The sequence below is a fragment of the Barbus barbus genome, assembly GCF_936440315.1.
Source record: "Barbus barbus genome assembly, chromosome: 5".
Taxonomy (NCBI): domain Eukaryota; kingdom Metazoa; phylum Chordata; class Actinopteri; order Cypriniformes; family Cyprinidae; genus Barbus; species Barbus barbus.
Window position 1 is genome coordinate 35,633,436 of NC_136733.1, and position 27,985 is coordinate 35,661,420.

General features: G+C 38.4%; 3 protein-coding genes and 1 pseudogene across 5 annotated transcripts in view; 3 read left to right on the top strand and 1 right to left on the bottom strand.

Annotated features, from left to right (window-relative positions):
• Nucleotides 1-9,035, top strand: LOC306869515 (UDP-N-acetylhexosamine pyrophosphorylase-like protein 1; annotated as a pseudogene). Its single transcript has 10 exons — nt 1-270; nt 381-584; nt 1,012-1,187; nt 1,402-1,574; nt 1,684-1,861; nt 2,700-2,840; nt 2,910-3,095; nt 7,548-7,614; nt 7,925-8,038; nt 8,976-9,035. The product of its transcript is annotated as a UDP-N-acetylhexosamine pyrophosphorylase-like protein 1 (transcript).
• LOC306869969 (CCN family member 1-like) overlaps nt 1-27,985 on the top strand; it is a 1,026,947-nt gene that overhangs the window by 354,607 nt on the left and 644,355 nt on the right. The gene's annotated exons all lie outside the window — the stretch shown is intronic.
• On the top strand, nt 8,793-13,191 carry zdhhc12b (zDHHC palmitoyltransferase 12b). Its single transcript, XM_079416503.1, has 5 exons — nt 8,793-9,206; nt 10,140-10,279; nt 10,388-10,480; nt 10,741-10,907; nt 11,707-13,191. Exons 1-5 carry the CDS (start codon nt 9,110-9,112, stop codon nt 12,020-12,022), a joined length of 813 nt encoding a protein of 270 aa, XP_079272629.1. The 5' UTR covers nt 8,793-9,109; the 3' UTR covers nt 12,023-13,191.
• On the bottom strand, nt 13,177-27,958 carry LOC306869652 (serine/threonine-protein kinase N2-like). Of its 2 annotated transcripts, XM_079416501.1 has the most exons (22): nt 27,663-27,958; nt 26,232-26,508; nt 25,184-25,338; nt 22,722-22,851; nt 22,108-22,259; nt 21,085-21,298; nt 20,299-20,481; nt 19,912-20,021; nt 18,968-19,111; nt 18,718-18,793; nt 17,099-17,267; nt 16,894-16,996; nt 16,726-16,799; nt 16,465-16,534; nt 16,286-16,377; nt 15,998-16,174; nt 15,771-15,833; nt 15,597-15,673; nt 15,372-15,514; nt 14,783-14,890; nt 14,621-14,701; nt 13,177-14,543 (listed from the first exon to the last, which is right to left on the bottom strand). In XM_079416501.1, exons 1-22 carry the CDS (start codon nt 27,681-27,683, stop codon nt 14,343-14,345), a joined length of 2,820 nt encoding a protein of 939 aa, XP_079272627.1. In that variant the 5' UTR covers nt 27,684-27,958; the 3' UTR covers nt 13,177-14,342. The 2 variants fall into 2 exon arrangements, with proteins under 2 accessions (XP_079272627.1, XP_079272628.1); XM_079416502.1 differs by lacking the exons at nt 25,184-25,338; nt 26,232-26,508; nt 27,663-27,958 and adding an exon at nt 24,259-24,798.

The window sequence follows — 27,985 nt, forward strand, 5'->3', positions numbered from 1 at the left end:
ATGTTATCATTCGAGGAAGCTAAAGCGAGATTAGAAACTGCAGGACGGAGCCATGTTTTACAATTTTGGGCTGAACTTTCTGCGGAAGAAAGCAATTCGCTTCTGGAGGAGATATCTCAGCTGCAGCCCGAAGAGTTACTCCAGCAGCTGCAAGCCGACACTCGAGTGCTGATGGTCGGCTAGACGCGCGCATGAAGCCCGTTCCTCCAGAGTTCATCGGAAGTGTGCGTAAAAGTGACAAAGAAACACTTCAGATGTGGGGTGATGAAGGTACAGCTCCAAGGTTCAAATTAATGTACAACAAAAATAGTAATTTTTACAATGTGGTCAAAAGTAACATTGCATATATTGAAGACAACATAAAATACTCCTGTGTTCAGGGTTACTGCAGATTTCACAGAGCAGAGTGGCTGTTTTGCTGTTAGCCGGTGGTCAGGGACTCGGCTTGGAGTGCCATATCCCAAGGGCATGTACAATGTTGGGCTTCCAAGTGGGAAAACCCTGTACCAGATCCAGGCTGAGCGTATTCAGAAGGTGCAAGAGCTGGCCAATGTGAAACATGGTAGTAGGTGCACAATACCATGGTATGGCTCTTTATTTGCTATTCAAAGGAGGGTCTTTCTGAGATTTCTGCTAACTAGAAACACTTTTGGTCCTGTTTTTTGGAATGTAATTTCCACCACATTTCAAAAGATGTTGTGCAGCATTCTGTGGTGGAAATGACCTCCACACGGACAGTTGCAATTTGTGTAAAAAAAGCCCCACACAATTAAAATAAATGAATATATATATATATATATATATATATATATATATATACACGTTTTAGGTCATAGTTCAAAAATTTAACAATTCATATTACTATTAATCGCTTTCATATTTGTTTCCAGTTTGAAGGTCTGGGACATAAAAGTGCTTGTAGTTGAAGAAATGTTCTTCTGTCATTTGGAGGTTGTTTATGAATTAATTCATGAACATGTATTGAATTATCTTTTGATGATATTTGAACAGGTACATAATGACTAGTGAGTTCACTCTGGGACCCACAGAGAAGTTCTTCAAAGACTATGAATATTTTGGCCTTTGTCCATCCAACGTAGTCATGTTTGAGCAAAGAATGATACCAGCTGTAGGCTTTGATGGAAAGATGATTCTTGAGAAGAAGAACAAAATAGCCATGGCACCAGATCTGAGAGAATTTGGTTGGCTTCAGAAGGAAAACAAATTTTGGTTTGCTTTTATTACCTATTTGTTAAATATAATTCATAAATTATTAAAATAAAATAGGATTTTTGTTTATTTTCATCAGCTATATGAGAACAGACAAATTATTAATGTCTTTTTTTACTTCAGTCACAAAAACCAAATGATGTTTGCATCTCATTTCTGTGTTCACTTCAGATGGAAATGGTGGGCTCTATCGTGCTCTAGTGGACAACAAGATTTTAGAGGACCTGGAGAGAAGGGGTGTGGAGTATCTTCACGTGTACTGTGTGGACAACATCTTGGTGAAGATGGCAGACCCAGTCTTTATTGGCTTTTGTTTAAACAAAGGAGCAGACTGTGGTGCCAAGGTAAAAATATCCTGTCTGTGGGCCTGAATTAGATCCCATCCATCAGTGTTTACCATTATTAAATGATTATTTATTGCTTTAATTAGCTGTTTACCTTTATTCTGCACAGGTGGTGGATAAGGCCTATCCTGCAGAGCCTGTTGGAGTGGTGTGTCGTGTGGATGGCCTGTATCAAGTGATTGAGTACAGTGAGATCCAACCAGAGGCCCAGGAGGAGAGCTCCTGTTCAGTGCTGGGAATATCTGCAACCACTTCTTTACCCGAGGTTTCTTAAAGGACGTGGCTGAGTATGTGGTTGACATACAGTTATAATATACAATCCAACTTTCTTTTGTGTTTAAGTCAACTTTTCATTGTTGATTTTTTTTTTGATACAATATATTATAATCATGCTCTGTTGTAATTAGGGCTGCAAAACGATTAATCGCGATTAATCGCATTCAAAATAAAAGTTTGTTTACATATTATATGTGTATGTACTGTGTATATTTGTTATGTAAATATAAATACACACTCAAATCCATGTATGTATTAAAGAAAAATGTTAGATTTATATATAAAATATTTATATTCAATATAAATTATATACAAGTATAAATATATACATACAAATATTTTTTTAAATACATACATATATTTGTGTGTATTTATATATACATAATAAATATATACAGTACACACACATAGTATGTAAACAACCTTTTATTTTGCAACCAATTAATCGCGATTAATCATTTAGCAGCCCTAAATATAATATAATTAATAAAACAAACTAATAACATCTTGGTGAAGATGGCATTATAATAACAAGGAATAGGAGCCCAGTAGGACCCCTATTCAAGACTTCCACACTGCATCCCAGTTGAATACGTCTCTACTATATAGGATGCAGAAGACAGTATTTCGAAAGAGTAGTATGTCCAAATTCATAGTATTCAAAAAACTGTAGGTGAAACGTACCTGCATCAAGTGCACTTTCAGTGGACACTTTACTATCCCATGAGGCTGTGGGAGAGGATTTATGAATGCATTTGTTAAAGAATTAACAATATATTGACTCTGTATTGAATGTAAACAAAGCCCATTGTACAAACTAATTCCTATTTTAATGTGTTTTCCTTGCAGAAAGTTTGAGAGTCAGCTGAAGCAGCATGTGGCAAGCAAGAAAGTGCTATTTGTGGATAGAAAAGGGAACCTGGTGAAACCAACCAAGCCCAATGGCATCAAACTGGAGAAATTTGTCTTTGACGTCTTTCAGTTCTCAAAGTATGTTTTAAGCTACTGTTGGCTAATTGGGGTATTGCCATCTTCCTCACCATCGTCTGTTTTTTGCAGGAAATTTGTCGTCTCTGAGGTGTTGAGAGAGGAGGAATTCTCACCCCTAAAAAATGCTGATGGGGCGCCATTGGACACACCGACTACAGCATGCCGATCCTTGTTAGCTCAGCATTACCGCTGGGCTCTGGCAGCTGGTGGAAACGTCCTGGATGAGCAGGATAAACACATCCCCCCAAAACATAGGTGGTAACATAAAATACCCTTTATTAAATCAGTAGAAAAATATTAAGTCATATCACGTCAAAAAGAATCATGTTTTACGAGAGATTGTTTTGGTCTTGTAAATGACTACATTGCAAGGTTCCTCAAGTATTATAGTAATACTACACCAGATGTAGAGCAGGATATGGTCTAGAAATTCCCATTCTTGTTATGAATGCAATACCTTTTGACTGGCTTGACCTGAAAGGAATTTACTCATTCGTGAACAAATTTGAGGCACTTCCTAAGATGGTGTGTGGTTTACAGTGATGGGGACTCGAGTTTGAGACTCGGACTCGAGTGCGACTTAAGTCGCACACACAGTGACTTCAGACTCGACTTGAGACTCGTCCTCGAAAGACTTCAGACTCGACTCGGACTCGAGCTGTGGGACTCGTGAACAATGTTTATTTTTAGGAAACAACTGATGAGCTCGCTGTTATTCCCCTCCCTCCGTTACCTATAACCTGCCCATGTAACACGTGACGCTGCTGCGCGCGGTGCGGCCACACTTTTTTTATTTTTTTTATTTTAGGCGCGGCCGCCATACATTAGAGGACAACGAACAAACATGTCGACTGCTGTGCCATTCATCGTTAGCTTTGGATTTAAGGATAGATTATACAGTTGGTACATTAATAAAACCATTACGCCCATGGAGAGTCCCGTAAACCACATATCCAAGTGAGTGTGTGTGAGTGTGTGTGTGTGTGTGTGTGTGTGTGTGCGCGCGCGCCGCGTGCTTGCGTGTGAGAGAGTGTGTGACCAGTGTGGTCATTGAAAATGTGTTCAGATATTCTTCACAGAAAATGAGCCAAGGCCAATGAGTCTGAGTTTGAAAAAATAATTAATCGTATAATTTTTCTCTTGATAAAAAATGAAAACTGGTCCTACAGATCCGAACACTATAAAAGGGTTAATTGCCAAACTTGTGGTGGTCGATTAACGTAATAATTTACGTGCCGCTGGCTTCCATCACGTTAATTAACGTTGTCTGCAAACAGGTTACAGGATTATTGTTGATCATGTAACATTACACTGGTTTGAGAGTTTGGGATGTGTTGACTTACAGTAGTTTATAAACTATGATTAGTCGCTGTTTTTCGATGGAAAGCTTATAAGGAATGAGTGGCACAAATTTGCTACATTTGTGTAAGCAGTACACATCCAAACTAGTGATGTTACGTTCGTGAACGAATCGTTCTTTTTGAACGAATCTTTTAGGTGAACGAATCATTCTCGTTCACGTAATCCATTGACTGAGACTCATATTTCTCGTTCACTGAAACTCCTCCCTCCACCGCAGCGCGCCGCTATTGCGCGCATGCGTAGCTCTGGACCGTTTCCTCTGTCAAAGAATGACTAAACCTCGAGCCAATAGCCTTCGAGTATGATACGAGGACGGAGCATGTGATTTGTTGAATCTAGTGAACGAATACGCCCTTCATTGAGTTGCTTTGAGTTTGAAAGAGTCAAATGAACTGTTACATACATACATCTCGTCTCATTATTACGTTCGTCGTTCGAACAACTGGTTCTTTGTTTTATTTTTTTATTTATCATTTTGTTTTATTTATTTATATTATTGTTGTTTTATGTTTGAACAGTTACATACTTTTAAATAAAAAAATATTTCATTATGTTAGTCATGTCATGCACTTTTGTTTGTTTAAAAACTGTGAAACATAAAAAAATATGGCAGTATTGATTATTTGCGTCACGTCATCCCATCTCATTTGCGTCACGTGACTCACGTCAGCAAATAGCATTTCAGCTCGGGTTTAGAAGGGGCATGTAATTGGTTGGATCGAACGAACGAATATAATAGCATCATTGACCGAGATGGCTCTGTTTTGAGTCTGAACGAGAGAGATCTCCCGTTCGTGAACGAATTGAACGAACTGGTAGCTATACCCAGTTCGTTGACCGGGTAGGTCGGCCATTCTGTCAATCTAGTTCATCAATCAGCAGAAAGCGGATGCAAAGCACAGGTATCCGTACTGTGCATGCACGCTTGTTTATATTCATATTTTACATACAGAATAACTCCTCGTTTAACATAATCTCAGATTTGAACGTGTAAATCTCTGCCTAAACAATTAAATGTTAACTAGCCTAGTATGCAAACAAATAAAAAAACACTTGTGCTTTGGTCATCCGAAAAGAGTGTAATTTAAAAGATAAAAAGAGTAATGACTTTGATCACTTATTTAGACTTATTTTATTCATTTAATGAGAAGGGCACACTTTTTAATGAAGCCAAATCGGTTTTTATTTTGTAACAAGTAAATACGTTAGTTGAACGGCACATGCTGACGTATTTGTGTAATATGGAAAAATGGTCACTGAACGAGTTAGTGAACGAATCTGAACGAATCATTTTGGTGAACGAACGAAAAATGAACGAGTCTCTGGAAAGAACGAAAATTTCCACCACTAATCCAAACACGCAGAGTAAAAAAGCCGTACGTACCTTTATCATTGTAATAACGAGCCACAAACGCGTCCACTGCTGAAATCCCAGTTTAGTTAGAGAGGTAAGGGTCCACAGAAAAACATCCCAGCGAGCACTTTTAGTCCAGCGAAACAATAACGTTGTAATAAGGATGAATATTCCTTTGTTTACGTTTCATTTCTTCAGAGAGTTATTGTTCGCGTCCGTTATGGAATAAATTACGCTCAAAAACAGCGTCTTGGTGGTAAAAAAAACAAAACGATGTTGTAGAATACGGTCTTACAAACATAATGAGACCGTCTACGGAAAAAAAAGTCTCAGAAAAGCGGAATATAGATTATTTGAATTTGGCGCTCCCTCCTGCCGGCAGTGACGCTTCTGTGACGCACGCTGTCATCTGAGCGGGGCATAACTTAGCGATCTGCTTTATCCATAAAAAAATGTTTTTTTTTTCTTCTACATTTTTTATATGTGTGTGTGTGTATTGTGTGGGGAATGTGGCCGTGTCTGCATGATTATAATATGTATGGACGCACATCAGCGTGTTTATTAGCGACTCTATGACGGCTATCATTGTGATTCATTGATCAGCTATTATTGATTATATGGCCCATCTGTTTGATTATAATCTGAATGGAAGCACATCAGCGTGTGTTTACTGACTCTATGACCATGTCTGGCAATATCACTTCACGTCTGGCAGTGATATTTATCATTGTAATAACGAATAACGAAGAATACTTCAGTATACATACTATATACAAAGCATTTTTTTTCTATTTTTTTTCCTTTTTTATTACTCAAATAATTATTTTTGTATTTTTTAGTGCTCAAATAAATCTGTCTATTATTTTATAATTGAAAAACTATGCAGGAACATGTATAATGACTAAAATAGCTTGTATAATTCTGTAATCCATTTGGTGGTTATTTTTCCTCAAACAGGGGGGTGGGGGGGACTATAAATAGTTTCAGAAAAAATATTGCAGGAATCTCATTTTTCATGGTATCTTCTTCAAATTTGAAATATGAACTGATGAGACACATGGCTTTCGATCCATTACTTTTCTGGATTGCTCCAGGACTTATTTCATGTATTTGTATATGAAATAAAAAAACATTCAGTGTGGAAAAATATTTTTCAAGGCACGTCAGTGTCTATAACTTTTTATCTTTTTGAGCATTATCAACTCTGGATGATAGATAGTAAAGCCCAGAGTCTCTTCTTTCCAAAGATACCTAATTTGTTTGTGTAAGCACACTTTGTCACAAACTGTTACCATTTTAATTCAGGTAGGTTATTTTCACCTGCGAGGCCCTAAATGGGGTTGAAGGTTAACAGGTTAAGTGAAACTATTGAACTTAAATATACAAGCTTGATAAAAATAATCATTCTGAAGAAAATTTCAGATGGCTTTTGCATCTGAACTCTTCATATATTTCACATCATTTGGTTTGTTGCAATAGTGTTTTGCATTTAGCTACGATGTGATGTTTGACCATATTAAGTCTTTCTTAATTTTTGGTCTGTACTGTACTGTGTTCTCATGCTACAAGGCAAAATACAGATAATATTAACTTAAAAGTAAAGCATTCTTGGTGTTTTTGTCATGTTGCAATAGCCTGTTTACACTGATTATATATAAAAATCAAAGCTGATACTGTATGCTAATAGATAAAGGAGTCATAATAACATATTACATGCTTTCAATTCCTTATATAGCTATGCAGTGTTGGATGGGTCGCTGTACGTGATGCAACACTTATTATAACCAGAGACTTAATATAATAAAGAGACTTGAGACTTGACTTGGACTCTAGCTCAGAGACTTGAGACTTGACTTGGACTCTAGCTCAAAGACTTGAGACTTGACTTGGACTCTAGCTCAAAGACTTGAGACTTGACTTGGACTCTAGCTCAGAGACTTTTGAGCATCTCTGGTGGTTTATAATAACTTGGTCTACTCTTTCTTTTGCAGTATGACACAGAATGAAGACCCCCCAGCAATCTGCGAAATCTCTCCACTTGTATCATACTTTGGCGAGATGACTACTTGTATGCAATTATTAAAGCTTTGCTTGAAACTGGAGCTGCTAAGTTACTTAGTTTTTGGATTTTAGGTAACCTATTTATCACAAAAGCTAGTCTTAGAAATAGTTCTTTGATTACAAAATATTAGTTAGTACAAAAAGAGACAAGAGGCCCAGAGGGAAAAAAGAATGTGACCATGTGGAGCATGATGTGAAACAGCGAATGATGTCAGAGTAGTGTTCATGTAACACTCCATCTCTTTATCTCCTTTTTTCATTTTCCCTCCATGACACACGGTCATATTTTAACCGCTGTGTTTTACAGGGGCTGGAAAAGCTGCTGAAACAGAAGAACTTGAAGTCCCCTTTTCTACTTGATGAGAATGAAGCCAAGAATCTTGTGAAAAATACATCGTGTTTCCATCATGTCCAGAGCCAGGCAAATATTAAAGGAATTGAAAGGGATGTTTACAAATCAAAAATAAATAAATATTTGGGGTCGGTAAGATTTTTACTCACCAAGGCAGCATTTATCAAAAATACAAGGGGAAAAACGGTAATATTGTAAAATGATACCTTAAAATAACTGTTTTCTATTTTAATATATTGTAATTTATTCCTGTAACGGAAAACTGATTTTCAGCAGCCTTACTCCAGTCTTCATCGTCACATGATTCTTAAGAAATTTGGGGCTCAAGAAACATTTCTTCTTGTTATTAATGTTAAAAACTGTTGTCATTTTTATGATGAATAGATTTTATGATCAACAGAAAGTTCAAATAGACAGCATTCATTTGAAATGTTAATTATGTACTGTAATTATAAAAGTCTTTCTGTCACTTCATCAGTTTGATGCATCCTTGCTGAATAAAACTATTCATTTCATAAAAAAATCTTACTGGCCCCAACTATTATTACGTAATTATTTATAATTCTTCAAAAGGTTAGAGTAGAATCAACTCTTTATAAAAATAAAAAAAGTTGTTGTATGGTTGCAAAATAAAATGTGATATTTTTACTAGTGTGCATAGCATTTTTATTTTACTTTACAATAGCAATAAAATCATATATCCACTTACAGTTCAGATATTGTGTTTTTTCATTTCCTTCGGCTCTGCCTTTGCATCCCAGTTTGAAGCCGACACGTCACATGACCACAGCTGACCAATAGGAAGCGAGACATTACCAGTTTCATGTCCAAGCAGCGGAACGGCATCAACAAGCTTATTAGAGCGAGAGAAACACAGTATCTGAATGAAATACCGCGCTTCGGTTGCGTTACCATGCTATAGTCTGCTGTATCAGACGTGCAGCAGAAAAAGTTCCACGCTAGGGTGAAATATTGTGGTTAAAATGGTTCTTGTTCTGGAATTTAGCTGGAATGTAACGTTAACTGGGTTTCTTATGAGCTGGCTAACACAGATGGCTGCCTGTGAGTCTGAGAATAAGATGCATTTCATTACGAGCACACAGCAGATGCATGCTTAGGCGGATATAGAAGTATGCTAGGATGTTCAAAAATGTGTTCGGATCAGGATTCCTGGTGAGGACCGCTCATGTCATCTTGACATGGGTTATAACGTTGATTCTCTTCCTCCACGACACCGGTAAGTGCTCCAGAGAGATGCTGATTCTACTGCATCACATACACACCTGTTATTTTCTGGCTACTGTAGCTATATTATATACATAACACCTGTATCTGCATCACCACTTCCTTTACCAGACAACGTTTAGATGATCTATAACTATTCTATTCTCTGCTTTATTCTTTTCTGTTCTTGCTGCACACTTTAACTCTGAAATTGAGATAAAGAGAAAAAGTTAAATGAGATACTAAGTTATGACAAAGTCAAAATGAAATAAAAAGTAGAACTTATGATAGAATTGAAATTATAAGATGCTAAAATCAATAAAAAAGTAAAACTTATGAGAAAAAGTTAACAAAACAATCTTAATTATTGGCAAAATTAAAATTATGAGTTGACATTGATGTCATAATATAAAATATGACAGCTTTTATCGCATACTTATCTCATACTTTATCTGGAATGACTTACTTGGTACAATTTACTGTCTGATCAAGTTGGCATTACTTGCCAGTAGTCAAAGCAGATTGTAGAAAGTTGGAGTTAGAAAATAATAATATATATTTATAAAATAAAAATATAAAATTGTCTTTTAGACGAGGATTCTATCCATTCTGAGGAAATCAAACATTCTAGAGCATTTTAGAAAACATTGTTTTCATTTGTCATCCTATCAGCATTTCTGTGTGAGTTTGTGTTTGGAAAGTCTGTGATCCTCACTCTTTTATTTTTCCCTCTTACTATTTACAAATTTGACAAGTGTATGATGCCTAATGATTTCAAATCTGTTCAGAAGTCATGTAGTGTATTCCACTCCACTATGTTTTATTTTTTTACTCTGATATATTGCATTACTCTTTTATGTTCTGCTTTGCTCTGTTCTTCTCTATTATAAATCTAATTTCTGCACCACTATATTCCACTCTACTACACCATTGTGCTTCCACGCAGACCTCCGCAAACAGGAGGAGACGGGGGAGCTCACACTGCCAGTTCTCTTTGTGCTGCTGGTCCTGGTGTCTGTGTTGCTGTATTTTGCAGTTTCGCTCATGGATCCTGGTTTTGTCCTGTCTGATGAGTGTGACTTGCAGGTCAGTTAATACACGGATTCCCAAGTGTTTTTATCAGCCAAACCCCCTGCAGTTTGCATGTTTAACGCTGATTTTACAGCAAACATGTATCATCTGACTGTATTTCAGTTCACACTTGGTATCGCAGAAGAAACACAGGATATGATTCCACAGACCACCAAGTCCATACGGCTCCGGCGCTGTGGACACTGTCTGGTACAGGTGCGTCGTCTCTTATTAAAGATGGACCATGTACATAAATATAGAGGTTTAAATAATTTAATTTAATTTTAATGCTGCAACTAAAATGAAATCTACAGTAAATTTTATAAGTTAATAAAGCCCCCCCCCCCCCCCCCCCCCAAAAAAATATTTAGATTCAGTTTGTCATTTTCATTTTAGTTTACAATAATCTTAATAAATGTATGCAAAGGCAAGACAGCTTAGTTTGTTTCTAAAAATGAATCCATGCTTTGACGTAGCAACCCATGAGATCCAAACACTGTCAGACGTGTCAGCACTGTGTGCGGCGCTATGATCACCACTGCCCCTGGATAGAGAACTGTATCGGGGAGAGAAATCACCGCTGGTTTGTGCTTTATCTGGCAGTCCAGCTTGTTGTCTTACTGTGGGGACTGTACATGGCCTGGTGAGTAGAACTTATATATCAGGGGTGGCCAAACTCTGTCCTGGAGGGTCGGTGTCCTGCAGAGTTTAACTCCAACTTGCCTCAACACACCTGCTGGGAAGTTTCTAGTATGCCAAGTAAGAGCTTGATTAGCTGGTTCAAGTGTGTTTAATTGGGGTTGTAGCTAAACTCTGCAGGACACCGTCCCTCCAGGACCGAGTTTGTGCACCCCATATCATAACCTGGGATGTCCAGCAGTGCCAAAGGACATAATAGTCCTAAATGTATTAGTTTCCATGCTTTTTCAACTCTGAAAGGTGTTCCCAAACCATTTCATTAAGATTAAATGAGAATTCTGTCATTAATTACTCATCTTCATGTTCCAGACCCATCAGACCTTCGCTCATCTTCTAAATGCAAAATAAGATATTTTTGAATAAATAAACAAGCTTTCTGACCCTGCATAGACAGCATGCAACCGACATGTTCAAGGCCTAGAAAGGTAGCAAGGACATCGTTAAAATAGTCCATGTGACTATTGTAACAATATCCTTATTACCTTTCTGGGCCTTGAATCTGTTAGTTGCATTGCTGTCTATGAAGGATCAGAAAGCTCTCGGATTTCATCAAAAATGTCAGAATTTGTGTTCTGAAGATGAACGGAGGTCTGATGGGTTTGGAATGACATGAGGGTCAGTAATTAATGACAGAATTTTCATTTTTGGGTGAACTAACCCTTTAAAGCATCCAGAAACAAAAATCTCTAATCTGGACTGAAGAACATCCCACAGTTCATAGTTTACTGTTAAATCTCGTACAGGTCCGGCTTCAGTCACGCTCCCACCTGGCAGCTGTGGTTGAGGACCAACGGTGTGCTCCTGGGAGCAGCAGCAGTGGTGGCCGTCCTGTCCCTGACCGTGCTTCTCCTCCTGGGCTCTCACCTGTACCTGGTGTCGCTGAATACCACCACATGGGAGTTCATGTCTCGACACAGAATCTCTTACCTCAAGCACTGCGGTGTAGACGAAAACCCCTTTGACCGCGGAACCCTGCGCAATCTCTGGGGTTTCTTCTGCGTTTGGGAATCGGTGGTTTGGGAGCATGTGTATTTCAAGCAAGGCAACAATCCTATTTAATTCCCTTGGAGTCACGACTACTGTGACAAATAACCCATTACATGGAAGTTGATGTTTTGGTGGAAATCGCTCCTAACTGCATCTGCAGAATCTACTTTTTCCTTGTGAATGACCCATTCCATTTTAAAAGCGATTCTTAAATGCATGAACTTTGTCGTTGCAATGATGTTTGATCGTGTTATCAAATCGGTTGGAACGAGCGTTTTTTATAAAGGTGTTTTGTGAATATTTTGCCCACATAGAACTTTGACTTCGTCTGTGCTGATTTTGCACATTTTAATAGCAAACGCAGAACGAAAAGCACAAATAGCGTTTCAGATGAGAATTGTGGTGGAATAAATTAATGCAATAAATAGAGATTAATTTTATATGCTAATTATTTATTATCTTGGCTCTGCTCATATAATCTCTTTCAATTTACTAAAAAGTAAACTAGACAGTCTGTCAGCTTATTTTATAGCAGCAGCAGACGATGTAGTTACATCAGAAATGGTTTTGTGCAATTATTATTGAACTTGTGAAATACAGTCAGTTGTATATACATATTAAGAAAATTGACATCCCCTTTTAAGATCCATTTCAGACAGGCTAACAAGTTCACGTTTATAATACAAATAATTTCCTACAGCACTTTATATACCGGGGTGAAATTTAAATATGCTTGTAATGTGAATTTATATAGTAAATGTTCTGATTTATCATAACATAATCAATACTTTAAACATGAGAAATTAATATTAAAAGACTGAATTTAGAATACAATCATAATCAGTACTGTAATGTTCAACATTACGGACATTTAAAGCAAAACTTTATATTTTTATATAAACAGGGCCTTTCCTATCACACATCAGCATCTTAAAGAAAGATGGAGGTGCATGTGACACTCCTTTGACTGTTAGATCTCAGTCCATTTTTTACAATGAAGTCCACATAATGTGACTTAAACACTAGTTAGAATATTCTCAGAATAATATACAGTCATAAAAAGCAATAATTGTTTTTGCTTTTACTTTGTTTCTTTAAATGGTTTAACTTTTACACAAGTGTTTTTCAATATTAATGCTAAGATTTTATGATTTGCGCCGTTTTGATCAAAGTTATGCAATTTGTTTTTCTCTGTGTAACATTTTGAAACCTCAGTATTCAATAAACTGAACAACATGGTCACCTTGTATTTTATTTCTGAAAATACATTCATCCCGTTCAGTTACATTTACTTAGATATTTAATTATCCTTCATGGGGCTCATAGAAATGGCAAGTTTCATTTAAATATTTTAGTGTCATTTTGTTCACAGTGTAACTTATCAGTAGTAAACCACATTTACAATGATACAATGGTAGCCTGATGTAGTCAAAAGTAAAATACAGACAAACACCTTAAATAACGAACAACGTAATGAGCTTCTGTTAGATGATGCAGAGAGCAAAAATAGTTGAGCTGTTTAAATTTCAGCTAAGTGAGTTAATGTGCTAACCGTTTCATGCTAAGACATCAAGTAGAATATGCTCGGTCGAATTCAGCTGTCTTAGATTTGTCCAGAGGAGGACTATAACGATAAAGGCAGGACAGAGCAAGCCGCCACTTGCAGCCGAAGGTCACAAAACTTCTGCAAGTACAGTAAAGAGCTCAGTTTGGAAAGTTGAGCGCTGGTCCAAAATCAAGCAACATTTATCTGGGGCACCAATCCTAAATCAAATCCAGATTAGGGAGATCACAATGAGAGATCACAATGTGAGGGTTAAACATACATCACATAGACATGAGAACACACTCTTGATAGTTATAGTCTGGAACTTAAAGAGCTTAAGACAGATCTGCACTGCATCAGAAATCCTTAAAAACAGCACAGCATTTCGTCCTTCCATCTCAATCTGACTATCATCTGTTCAGCAACAGTACAAGTATATTTTGGCATCAATTCAGCGTAACTGGAAGACTTCTTTTTTTTAACAGTATAACCCAACCCAAAAACTAATGTACATTAATAAATGCATTTTTGAATATCGAGAATGGGCAGTTAAATGCTGAGCAGATCTAAGTTTACTCACAGTGGCGGCCGCACAGTTCTGGTCAGGGGTGATCGTATGGTTTTAAAGTCCATCAGGACTGTCTTTGGAGCTTAAGCACACATTTGCAGCCAGTTTCTCGAAAAGCATACAGCAGCTTTTAAAGGGTGACACGAGGGCAGCTTCCCTCACTTCCACTGCGTAACTCAAGGGAGGACGAGAGAGAATAATTGGACGAAGAAGACAGAGAGAAAAGAAAGCAGAGATTTGATATGTCACAACCCCTTCCGAGGGTAATCGAGTGGAAGTCAGTGCAGGGCCGAGAAGTCAAAGTCTGCAAAGAACTCCTGCTGCTCGGCTGTGAGGAAGAACGGGGTCTGCGGAGGGGTCAGGACAGGCTTCATGCGCGTGAACTCCTCGTCAAAGTTACTGACGTCTTCTGGGGCTTTAATTGATGGCAAGAAAGGAGGTTTGAGTCTTTTGGCCAACAGAGCTTCCCAGTCTATGTCCTGTGGAGAGGAACGGGGCTTTTAAAAAGAGAATTTAAACTATGGTAGACAAAAATACTTCAGTTAGTGACTGTCACCTGGAAGAACCTGTGTCTCTTCACTTCATTGGCATCTTGTTCTCCTGCTCCCAGTCGTTTTTCAGGGTTCTTCTGTAACAACTGCCATTAAAGAGACAGAGTCAGACACTGAGTGTCAAATAGATGTCAATTTGTTTTTCTCCAAGAGGGAAATGTTGTTACCTTTTGTATTATAGAGACCGACTCGGGGGACAAAAACCTGGGGTAGCGCACTTCTTCATTCACTATGCTGTCAAACACCTCCTCCTCATCATCACCGGGGAATGGAGACTGGCAGCCACAAGAAAATATATTACACGTATTGTTCAAAGGATAAGATTTCTTAATGCTTTTAAAATAATGCTCACCAAAACTGCATTTATTTGACCAGAAATATAGTAAAAAACAACATTGTGAAGTGTTATTACAATTTATATGAATTGAGTTCTATTTTAAAATTAGATTTATTTCTGTGATGGCAAAGCTGAATTTTCAGCAGTCATTACTCCAGTCTTCAGCGTCACGTGATCCTTTAGAATTAATTTTAATATGCTGATTTGCCGCTCAAGATGCATCTTTTTTCAGGGTTTTTGGATGAATAAGAACAGCATTTATTATTATTGAAATACAAATCTTTTGTAACATTAGAAATGTCTTTACTTTCAGTTTAATTCATCCTTGCTGAATTCTTAAAAGAAAAATCTTAAATATGCATATACATTATTACAGTATATGGCAACAATTTGGTAAAGCTGTATCGACCAGGACTGACCTCTCCCACTAGCATCTCATAGATGAGCACACCCAAACCCCACCAGTCCACTGCACGGGTATAGGTGCTGTCTGTCAAAACCTCTGGGGCCAGGAACTCTGGGGTGCCACAAAAGGTTGACGTACGATCGCCATGTCCCATACCTGTTTGGCAGAAAGACTTGGTTGACTCTCTGCTCAAATCATGTCATTTGAGATTAAAAAACAAAAAAATCCATGGATGTACCTTCTTTGCAAAGTCCAAAATCTGCAATTCTCACAAAACCATCAGAATCCATTAACAAATTGTCCAGCTTTAGGTCCCTACAAATAAAAAATAAATAAATCATTCATTAGATCACATGCATTAATAGGGAATTCAATACTAGTTACGTAATATTAGAAATAATAGTGTAGTTACCTATATACAATCCGGTTTTGGTGCAGAAACTCCAGGCCTAGTAATACACATGCAGAATAAAACCTGCCAGAAAAACCCTTGGTTTACAGTCACAGCCAGAGGAAAGTGTCAATGCTAAAAATATACAATGCTAAAAATATTCAGCGTGTGCGTCTGAGAACATGTGAAGAAGTGTAGCACTTATGTAAATGCTCTGTAATTAAACAGACTTGTGTGTGCGTGTGTACCTAGCCTGGCGTTCAGAGATGCTGCTGTTGTGGATGTGGGTCATCAGGTCTCCTCCAGGTGAATATTCCATCACAAAGCACACATGGTCAGGGGTCTGAAAGCACCCATACAGGTTCACCAAGAAAGGATGATGGGACACATTGATGGTCTCAAAAATTCTCTTTTCACACATTAAGCTATAAAAGAAAATGAATTCACAATATTATACAAGCCAAATACAGTTGGAACAGTTCACTATTCCATGGTGCACAAGAAGACATTTCTGATACAGAGATATAGAACATCACCTGTCCACCTCATCCCGGGTCACAACATCCCCTTTCTTCAGGGCTTTGATGGCATATAGTTTCCCGGTCCTCCTGAATTCAGCCAGCAGGACCTTTAATGAGAGTTGACAATGACATTGAGCCAACAGCACCATCCAGAGTTATCTGATTACAGTACAGAAGGACAGCTGCAGTTTTACCTTTCCAAAGTGCCCTCTTCCTAAAACAGAAATGCAATTGAAGTCCTCCATCTGCATCCCCTCTTCCCTCCTGTGAAACAGGATATATACAACATACAGCGAGACTGTGAAAAAGAGCAATACAGAAGAGAATCCCAGATTCATTTCACTATCATAAGATGCGGGACGCGTTACAGGTTGAAATTTAAGACCTAAGGTTAGGAATGATTCAGATTTAGATTTGAGCAATAATAATAATAGCACTAATAAATAACGACTTACTGATGTGTAGGCTGGGACACAGGCCTGCCTTTGAGAACTTGGTTATCTGCAGAGGAATTCACTCTGGCAGGAGTCTGGCAAATGTGTCCCAAAACACATAATTACAACTCTAACTTGACCAGGACAATACAGAACTACAAATTTAAAGTGTTTGTCTACAAGACGTACCCCAGAAAGTGATGCGTCAGTCGTGGGGTTCTGTGCCAAGTGGAGGCGCGGGGGCTTAGCAGGACGCTCCTCACTGAAATTCAGTTTAACAACTGCTGAGTCTCTGTGATAAACAGCCACAACACAGAGAAAGAATCACTTTTTATACAGATTCATGGATATATTTCCCTCAACCAAAGCCTAGGGACACCTGCGTATGTCTCACCCAGAGGAAGGGGGCGTGGACACAGATGGAGGGGACATGGTCTCAGAGCCGGGCAAAGGAGGGCTCAAGGCAGTGACAGTGCTGTTGCAGGGGGGCAGCACGCTCATCATTAGACGCCCCCAAGTGGCAAAGTTCATATTCATCTGTGCTGCACGCAGGAAATTTTTCCCTGAGAGAAACATCATGAACTGTGAAACCAAGATCCTTGATCTTTTGACATATAAGAGGTTACTGTGCTTTAAAAACATCCTGTAAGTTTCAGAACTCAAAACGTTCTTGTTAGTAACATGCATGTCTACACAGAAACCAAACGATAAAGATGGCTCCAAAGACAACAAGATGCTGTGCAGTGCCAAGCTGTGGAAAAAACTGTCTTTGTATTATCTTCCTTCTGATCCCAACATTAGGAAAGAGTAAATGAAAGTCAGTAAGAATTTGGTCTTTTGTTCACTTAATTTTACTGCAGATTCGTTTACAAACGGCACAATTCGACGCAGGATTTTCAGAACGATTAAAACTAAGAGGATGCAGTGCCAAGTATATTGGCTCCGACAGTAATGTTGCAACACACAAGTAACTGTTTTTATTACATGGTCACTATTGCTTTGTCTGTTAAACAGATCGTTTGATCCGAGTATTCATGCGGTTTTAACCTAAATCACAGCAGCGTCCATCTGTGAAGGAGGTAGGCTGTCAAACATACACAAGTGTTGTATGCTCAAATCAAAGCAATGGGCGTTTACTTTAGAGGTCGACCGATATGGGTTTTTCTCTGGTCGATGCCGATATTTAGAAATCAGGGCAGCTGATGGCCGATATGAGATGCCGATTTATTTTTTATTTTTTTTGACCGATATGTTTGGCTGATTTTCTTTCTTTTTTTTCCCCCTTCATCTCAGGGATGTTCTTTTTTTCCAGTAATTTATCAAAATATTTAAAAAGGTTTGCTGCATGGTTAAAATATGCTGTGCGTATAAAAAAAAAAAATGCGTTTTTAGAGAGAGAGAGAGAGAGAGAGAGAGAGAGAGAGAGAGAAAGTCACGTATAAGTCGCATTTTATTATTATTTTATTTATAGCCCTACCAGGTAGTTCTCTCTTCAAAAAGTTAGCAGGCAGAGGGGGGCATCACAGGGTTATCCGTTGTGCCAGTGGAATGGCAATCTGCTTGCCGCACGAGGCAGCATCACGTGTTGCTTGCAGACGCGCCTGTATATTAATTGGCCTAAGAGGTCAATCGGTCGACCTCTAGTTTACTTCCAAGTAAACGATTCGCCACGCCTATTCAAACAGTGTGTTCTGATGAGGGGGGTCAAAAACAGGACAGAAAATAGCCTCTTACTTCTAAATTGTGTTTTCTGATGTAAAAATCTTTATAATATTATAAGTAGACTTTAGAGAACAGTACAAAATTAAAAAGGTAGTTCATGACCTCTTTAAATCATGTAAATAACATGACGCATTTGTCTGAAACATCTTTCGTAAACACTGAACTTGACAACACAGCATAATGTCACACTTGAGTTTTGAAAGCAATCAAGTGAATATGAGAGAGATTATGGCAATTGCAAAAAAACGAGTAACAGACACTATGAGGACAATAGAGAAAATGTGAAATCACCTTTCTCTTTTGGGAAAATACGTTTCTGTCGTTGAAGTTTAGGATGTCGCTCAATGACAGGATTGTTGAATCTCACCTGAAAACAAACAATATTGGCTCACTATATGCATTATTTGCCCATGTATTAAAGCATCAACCTCTGCAGAACATCCTAAATGAAATACATAGCAGTTGTAAACTGTAACCACACTCGGCTCTGTGCTGTAACATGATTTGGCACTAGGATGAAGGTGATGAGAGGTTCTCTCACCTCTGTGAACAGTGTGCCCTGTGGCTCTAGATAAAGACACATGCCATGCCGCTGGTTGTCTAGAAAATCTTCTAAACGCAGGAACTTCACAGCGCACAAGGACCTCCAGTCATGCCAGTACACTGCAATCTCCAGCTCCCGAGACTACATGTGAGGGGCAGGAGAAAAAAAAAATCAGATATCAACTCTAGTTGCAATTCTTGCTCGTTTACACCTCATAATGGCCCTTACATCGGCATTTGAAAGTCTAGGGTTGGTAATTTCTTTGAAAGAAGTTTCTTATGATCACCAAGGCTGCATTTATTTCATTGTGAAATATTATTACAGTTATTATGGTAAGATTTCCTGTTAAAACAATTTCTTGCCACATTTCCTGAGATACATCATGTGCACACTTAGAAGTCAGAAAGCATAACTTGGTGTCAAAGATAATCAAAACCTCCAAGACAGATGCTTCACCATTCATCATACAAATGTGAAGCACAGCCTTTGGGGGAAAAACTGCTTCAGTAATCTAGAAATAATGAAATAAGATCTCATTCTCCACCGGTACAGCTGAATCAGCTTGGAGAGATATGGGGGCTGACTTGGCCAGTATACAGGCTGAGTGTCTGTCCAAGGGGTGCGCAAAAGATTACAGTATTTGAGGGATTAGTTTGGATTACTCTGGAGGCGGCTGATTGCACTCTGGGAGTAAAGCTGTGTTAATGAAGGTGAGGAAAAGCCTTTAGCCAATGGTCTTCACTGGAACTTTCCATAAAACAGATGTTGCAAGTGGTGCCTGGGATAACTGACAGTTATAAATGGAATGCTGTAAAACCACTCAGACAAGGAGTCTGAGATTATGGCGTGCATTCAGAGTGAGCTCCTGATCTGAATTCAAAACACATATTTATTCACTAGATATTTCTATGAAATACGCAGTAGAATTTGTTGTCACTGACCCGCTCGAGTTCGATGCTGAAGCTCTGATTCCAGGCCTCCTTACTCAGCGGCCGCCAATGAGTGCGACCAACTATCTTGTTATCCACCTTCAATACAGCACTGATCTCCACTGAGAGAAAACACATGGAGGAAAAAAACCTACATAAATACATACAGAATTAAAAACATTTTAAAATTACTGTCACATAAGAATTAAGCTGTTTGATTTCTAAGGATCAAGTAAAAGACTCTTCAATTAAAGTCCATCCAGTCTATTTATTTGATCTATTTTAAATTCATTTATTTGGACATGGTAGGAAAATACAGATACAGGTTTTCTTGTGTCACTGTCCACAGACTATTGTGAAATCCATTATATTTGACGTTGCTTTCCCTGTGAGACTTACATGAGAGCTCATCAGTCTTGGTGGTCTTGCCGTTGGTGCTGCGTGTAGAGAGGCCGGTTCTCATCCTCAGTGATTTGGACTCAGAGGGACTTCCAGGGGTGGAGGGCAAGTTGCTTACCCGACAACGGCCTGGAACCGACTCCAGCAGGTCCTGACAACCCATCAGCCTGACATCCAGTCGCCCTGAACACACACACTCAAGTTATACACAATATAACAGATTAACAAGACCAATTTACACATTACATTTACATTTAGTCATTTGGCAGACGCTTTTATTCAAAGCGACTTACAATTGGGGAATAAGCGATTAATCTTGAAGAGGCAATCAGACAGAGGAAGTGCTCTTAACACCAAGTCTCAGTCATTGTTCAAATAAGTACAAGCTAGTAAGCGGAGAGAAAGATAGAGGGAAAGTTTTTTTTTTTAACACACATTACACACATAAAGCTGATTAGATTCAACTTTAATTTCCTCTATACTCGCACTTTGCATAATGATATCAATCACGAGCGCAAACATGGAGGGTAACTGTGTTTTCATCACCTGCTGAAGGGTCTTGAGGTCAGAGACAAAGCAGCTGCTGTACCACACTGTGATGAAGTTTGTTAATATGCTTTTGAAGTTCTTCAACAGCCCTTTAACAGGGTCTTCAATCTCTAGACTAACACTAAATTACAAACTGTGGCATCAGAAGTATATTTAACTGAGGTGACAAGGAGTAAAATTGACACCTTGACATCTTAACACCATAACCTTCCTGCTAACTTTCAGCTGTGTCAATACCTGTCAGGCTGGCTGGTTTGAAGAACGAAGAGGATGCTGAAGAAGAGCGCAGCCGATCTCTCTGCAGCCCAAGGACAGGCGAGGACCCCACTGTAAGCTCCTCTTTAATAGCAGCTCGTTTAGGATGGTCGTGTGGAAGCTCTCCAAGCTGCTGCTCCAGAGACAAACGTAATAAATCCAGTTTCTGAGAGGACTCCTGCAAACGGGCCTGAGCCTGGACACAGAAATGCATGCTCAAAAATATAAAAGAGGCTCAACAAATACATATCTGAATGACAGTAGTGTAAAACAAAGCCACTGACAGTATATATTATAGCAGTTTAATATTATGTTTATTATTTCTGAAACGTGAAAATCCAAATGTAGTCTGAATTAAACTCTGAAATTGGCAAGCTGATGTCATGACTGGTCAGGGAAAGATCTTGGCCCATTCTAATACAAGTTAAAAGCTTGATGTGTTTAAAACAAATCAAAATGATCTATAAGAGATACTGAAGCCCCTAATGCTTCTGGTCTTTTAAATGCCAAGTGTAAATTGAATAAAGTATTATTGAGGTAATTTCAGCACTAGGTTATCTTCGAGCAGCATTAGAGCCCAGTTTTCTCACTTTATCACTCGCAGTGGACTCTGTCTCGTCTGTCTTAGTGACAAAGCATGTGCTGGGTGTGCTGCTTCAAGGTCAAACAAGCAAAGCTGAGCAACCATTCTCATCATGAGTAAATCAAAATAGATCCAAAAAAACAAAAACAAAACACTTCAATGACAATGAAAGTCAATGGACTCCAATGGTGTTTGGTAACCAAATTTCTTCAAAATGTCTATTTATGTTTCACAGAATAAAAAGTGAGACAGGTTTGGAACCACACAAGGGTGAGAAAATGACTATTTTCATTTTGGGTGGAGCATTTCTTTCACAGTAGAGCAGTCTGTAGTTTCCAGACAGTCAATCCATTCAAAATGTGTCATGCATGGCTGTTCATTTCTGAAAAGCCTTTACATCAAAGACCAATACATGCACTTACCTCGGCTAGAGCACGTCGGTCCTGCACTTTGCGTACACCAAGCTGCTTGACCACATTTTTGGCGCCTTCTGCCACAGCTGCCTCAATCCTCAGATGGTGCCTGAGCTCTTCCACCCGCAGCTCAAGTGGACTAATTGTTTCAGAGGGGCGACCTGCACAAAAACCCAAAAACAAAAACACCATCCCATCTGGCTTTTACTTAGTAATTACATGGGTATAAACCAGCGGCTTCCAGAATAAACAAAAATATCCAGGCAGCAATCTGTTTTATGATTCAGAGAGTTAAAGAAGATCCATAGTATTTTTATAAGAGTAATTTAATAAATTTTACCAAATAAATGTTTAAATGTTGTTCCCTTTTTGATTATTATTTTGAGAATTTGGTATGAAAGTTTAAAGGGCAATGTCATTTTAGGAATACCACCTGATCGTTTTTCAAGGAACTTTCAACTTTGGGAAACTCCCCAATAGACTGAAAACTTTTTGTGAAGTTTTTAAGTGCTGCATCATCACTTTAAATATGTGGCAATGTTCTATGAGAAATAAATTGATTGTTATAAAAAATCTTTAATCATTACGATTTCTTTACCAATTAAAATGAGTTGTTTGTTTACCCTCTGGCTGTGTGGTCTCCCGCTCTCCCTCTCTGGCCTGTGTGACTTTGACAATCTGCATGCGGAGCAGCTCGATTTTCGTTTTGCTATCCTGCAGCAACTGCTGGGCTGTGGACAACATCTTCCGATCCTGGGGAGTGACAACAGAAGCGATAGAGGGATTCTAAGATTGAACATCTTGCATTTGCATAAGAACAAACAGTGAAGACACTGTCAGAGGAAAGAACAAGCAGTCAGGGACTAGAAAGAAAAGTGGGGAATTTTCATTTTTATAAAGTGATGTTTTTTCAGAAGTACTGTTTGATGATATTCCCATATATTTTGACCAGTAAAATAATAATAAAAAAAAAATCTTATGACTCTTCTAGGCATTTTTGCATAATTGCATAGGCATAATTAAAAAAAATATTTTTATAGAGATTTTATTTTCTGGGGCAATTTTCCCATTTCTGTCAAGTACTAATTCTCAGAATTACTAATCTGGTTACACCTTAGTATAGGGACCAATTCTAACTATTTATTAGTAGATTATTAGCATGCCTATTATTAACATAATGGCTATTATTTATTATTCTGCATGACCATATTCTAAATCCCTAATCCTACCCAATACCTAAATTTAACAACTACCTTACTAACTATTAATAAGCAACAAATTAGGAGTTTAAGGCAAAAGTTGTAGTTAATGGTTTGTTAATAGTGAGAATTGGACCTTAAAATAAAGTGTAACCAATCATTTAAACTAACTTACAAATATTATTGAAAAACTTGAATATACTAATATTTTAAAAAAAAAACAGTATAGCTGATAAATATCTGTAAGTTTCAAGCCAATTAAATACTTTAAAGCAGAATATATTTCGTGTAAAATATACATTCACTAAAGACATTTCAATGACTTTTTCAGCCTTTAAAATTCTATAAAAGGAATGTTTTCCATGACCGTGGAAACCCTGTAATATACAGACACTACTACAGTAGAAGACATTCATGTGTCCCGATAAAGATAAACACTGCAGTGCCATCAAAAGATTTTTCTGTTCGTTTGAACATCCCAACCAGCCTGATAAAACAAAAAAAAGAGAGAGTATTTGAGAAATTGGAGAGTCATTTTTGCAGTTTAATTTTATGATATTATTAGCCCAGAAAATCATACACTACAGCCTTAAGCTGAGCTGAGCCAATATGAGAAATTCCCACAAAGACCAACAGGTCAAAAGTGCAGCGGTCTTCATTAAACTCTTCTCTTCCTCATTATGAGAAGCAGTCAGGTGAACACCATACCCAAACATCAAACACTGACTGCGCAATTTTCTCTTCAGAGCTTTATGAGCGGTGACGTTAGAGTCATAGTAGCGCAAGAGAGCTATATATCCCGAAACACAGCAACTACATTTTGCAAATGAAAGACACATACTAAAATGATTGCAATGTCCCGTGAAGCCCCATGTAAACAATGCTGCAACAAGAAACGTGACCTTTTCTGAAAGCTGCATAAAAGACCCATTCAGGCAGTAAAGGAAAAGGGAAACCATACCGTCCATAGTGCTCTCCCCCTCTCAATGCAGCTCAAGAGGTCATCCGTCATGATTTTTGAACTTTCAGATGGCTGTATGACATCCCCTTGCTCTTCCTTGACCCCCATCAGATGTTCCCTCCTGTATTTATCTCTCCGCCATCAAAACTGTTCATGTCAGTTTATGTCGTATAGCAGACACTGAGACCAGCATCTGAGAAGCCACCCCATTCTTTCTTCTTATTGTTCTACTGTCCTTGCATCCCAATCGCTTGCTCGCTCACTACTCCCCTCCCCTTTTCACATTTGTTCTTTTTGCCTCTTTCTCTCTCTCTCACGCCGTTTACAGCTCTCCTTCCAAAGGAGTCAGCCACCTCTAACTGCTGCTGCTGCCGTGCCCTGCCTGGATGGCCCAAAACCCGAATGCTTCGGCATTGGTTGGAGCGAAGTCACATGGGCTGCTGCTGTCGCCAGGCCCAAGACAGGAGAAACCGAATCAGTACCAGCAAGCTCTTTCTCTTCAGACTCAAAGGGATGATGTTTTAGAGCATGTCTGTGAGTGTCTGAGTGAGTGTGTGTGTGTGTGTGAGATCTAGGCTCGGTACTCAAGCTGTCTGAATCCAGCACAGACATAAATCACAGAGCTGGCAGCACACAGTGTTCTCAGGCAGACCCTGCAGCATTATCGCAACCCTGTCTGATAGAAACACACAGGCTCAAATACACTCACGGCTAGCTAGAGGTCATGGGACCATTGCTCTAAAAGGGTTATAAAGGATGGAGGGGCAGAAGGGGAGAGGGGGAAGGGACCTCCTTTGTGTGTGTTATCACATTTCATAGCCTCTTGGCAGTGACCCAAACCGATTTAAATACACACAGAGTGGTGGAGGACGAGTTGATCATCTTAAAGATGCACAGGAAAAAAAAGGAGGGGGGCTATCCTCACCTTGACAGAACTGTTAACGTAAGTCTGAATGATGTTCTCGGCTCCTTGTTTCACTTTGAGCTCCATGGTAAGCTGTTTTTTCAAAGTACGGACACGGCTGCCCAAGGGTGATGTGATCTCTTCCCAATGGCATGGATCTGGAGAGGTGGTATTATCTGAGAAAACAATTATAAAATTTATAAAATGTGACGTGATCCTTTCATCCTTTTCTCATATTTTTGAAATTTGTTTAAAGGGGTTTACAGACTAAAGGGCTCAGTTTAAAGAAACTGTCTTCACTACTATTCAAAATTTGGGGTCAGACTTTTTTGTTTTTGTAAGAAATAATAATAATAATACTTTTGTTAAGTAAGAAGAACACACTAGATCAAACATGAATTTAAATACATTTATAATTTTAAAATAAATGCAGTTCTTTTTAACTTTTTATATATCAAATGCTGAAAAAATTTTATAAAATATCACAGTTTCCGTGCAGCATAACTGTTCTCAACACTGAACAGGGTTGCAAAGAGGTGGAAAATTTCCAAACATTTCTGCAAATTCCTGAAATTTTCCCATTTTATTTTATTTTTTTAACAGGAATATATTACATTTGAGAAAAAGTTATTTTAAACTGTAATAATATTTCACAATATTATGTTTTTTCTACATTTCTGATTGTTTTGGCTGTATCAAATAAACGCAGCCTTGGTGAGCATATGAGACTACTTTCAAAAACATTGAAAATACTGTACCAACCACAAACTTTTAAACATTAGTGTATATATTTACAAAAAAACAAAAAAAAAAAACACACCCACACACATCCTGTGCAAGTACATAATTGATCTACTGTTTAAATGTGTTTTTAAATTATTGAAACAAATTATAATTAAAATTATATGAACCATGAACCAAATGTAAAACAAGATAAAGAAAATAGGACTGAAACTTGAACAAAGTGATTTCAGTCAGTATAAAAATAAAGATGAAATTACACTTTCCTTTATATCAATTATCAAAACTCATATCATGTCAAAGAACGATCACACCCTCCTGCTCTCACCTGTAATAGTATCTTTCTGCGTGGCCATAGCACGTGCATTCAGCTCCTGGAGCTCCCAGTGGAGCTGCTCCAGCTTTCGGCTGGAGGCTCTAAGCTGACCGTCAACATCAGCAGCATTCTTGCGGTTGGTCACCGCCCGTCGCAGCCGCTCAGCCGCCTCTTTGATCTTCAATTCCCGCTGGATCTCCTGCCGGAGAAGGGCGATCGCATCCTCTACACGCTGCTGGAACTCAGGGTCCATGAGGTCACCTACAGCCAGACCCTGCAGACAGCTGCTCTGTTGTGTACAAGCAACATCGAAAAAGTACAAAAACCAACATGCTTCAAATTTTTGTTTGCTTACAGCAGCCTTGTTGATAAAACAGAGAATCTGCGGTTCAAGTAAGGTAAGGAACCGTATGAATTTCTTTCTTCTGTTGAATATCATGTTCAAGAAAGAAATTCATACAGGTTTGGAACAACTTGAATGCAAAAAAAAATTTTGGCTGAACTATCCTCTAAAGTAATTTCATTATATTAAGCAACTAATCCATTAAGTGTGACCACTGATATTGATAAGGTGGACTTGCAATGAGCAGGGTGAAAAAAGGGTCACTATGAGCTGAATGTGCATAGCAAGCAACTGGAGCGGTTACATCATAAACGCATTTGTACATGTCTCAGAGATGTAAAATTTTCACATTTCAGGCGTTGGAAAAAGCTAAATGAAAGGAAGGAAACCCCTACATTAATGAATGTTTTTTTATGAAAAAGCCATTCATAATTTGCTACACAGAGGGCAGTGTTTCTCACATTCTGACTTCTTATGACACCATTAAGAAAAGATCTGATAATAAAATCAATTTACATATACATAAATGATGTAGTTACCATCATTCAGATTAATATTATCAGTATTTAACGAGTTGTCAACTAGTGTTGGACGAACTCTTATTAACAGCAGGAAAAACAGGCAAAGCACGAAAACATGACTACTTTAAATCACAAAAGACAAAAAAAGAAGTCACTCGTTTTTTTCATACACATAACTTCAGTTACATTTAAGCCTCTGGTGAGGGACAGAAGAGGAAGCTGAAGTCCTGTCAAACCCGTTCAACCTGATGTTTAGTGATATTTAATGGTTTGAATAAAGCTCGAGAACTGCCATATAAACAACATAACATAAGGTGTAATGCGATAAAACACCGCATTTGTCGAATTGTTTTCTATATTTCACATTTTTTTATTTTAGAATAGTTTCGCTTTTACTAAAGAAAATAGCTTTTGGGTGTCTTGTGATTGTTTTGCTTCAAACTGAATGAAGAGCCACACAGGACTCGCCCAGAGTGAGATGTAAACATGGGCTGACTGCTTTATTTGATGACTCCAAACAGCGCGTTTCCCATTACTAACTATATCTGTAAGGCTGTGTTAAAATGTCTTATTTCTTACCTGAAGCGTCACACCCGACATTGTTAAATAATGTCCGATACACGCAAACAGTGATGCTCGGACTAACGTTAACCGACTCTTCTCTGGAGCTCACGCGGCGCCTGATTGAGAGACACTAGAAACCATATCCAGACTTTCAACTGAATCTGAGAGCTCAAACTAAAAGACATTCAAAGGGAGTAACAAGTTTGGTGCTGGAAGACGATACAGGTGGCAGACTGTCAGCTGGGAGGCTAGACGGCTCTCGGATTACCGGTAGTTTTTTTTTATGGAAGTTGCTTTGCCTTTCCCATTTCCTGAGGTTTGAAAAATCCTCGCCGCCT

Excerpts from the sequence above, each read along its gene's own strand:
- zdhhc12b (XM_079416503.1), top strand. The coding sequence starts at position 9,110 with ATGTTCAAAAATGTGTTCGGATCAGGATTCCTGGTGAGGACCGCTCAT. Across the intron at positions 10,481-10,740 it reads GTGGACACTGTCTGGTACAG|CAACCCATGAGATCCAAACA; the intron begins GTGCGTCGTCTC and ends GCTTTGACGTAG. Across the intron at positions 10,908-11,706 it reads TGGGGACTGTACATGGCCTG|GTCCGGCTTCAGTCACGCTC; the intron begins GTGAGTAGAACT and ends AATCTCGTACAG.
- LOC306869652 (XM_079416501.1), bottom strand. The coding sequence starts at position 27,683 with ATGTCGGGTGTGACGCTTCAG. Across the intron at positions 25,339-26,231 it reads GCAGAAAGATACTATTACAG|ATAATACCACCTCTCCAGAT; the intron begins GTGAGAGCAGGA and ends TTGTTTTCTCAG. Across the intron at positions 16,800-16,893 it reads CTGACGCATCACTTTCTGGG|ACTCCTGCCAGAGTGAATTC; the intron begins GTACGTCTTGTA and ends CACATTTGCCAG.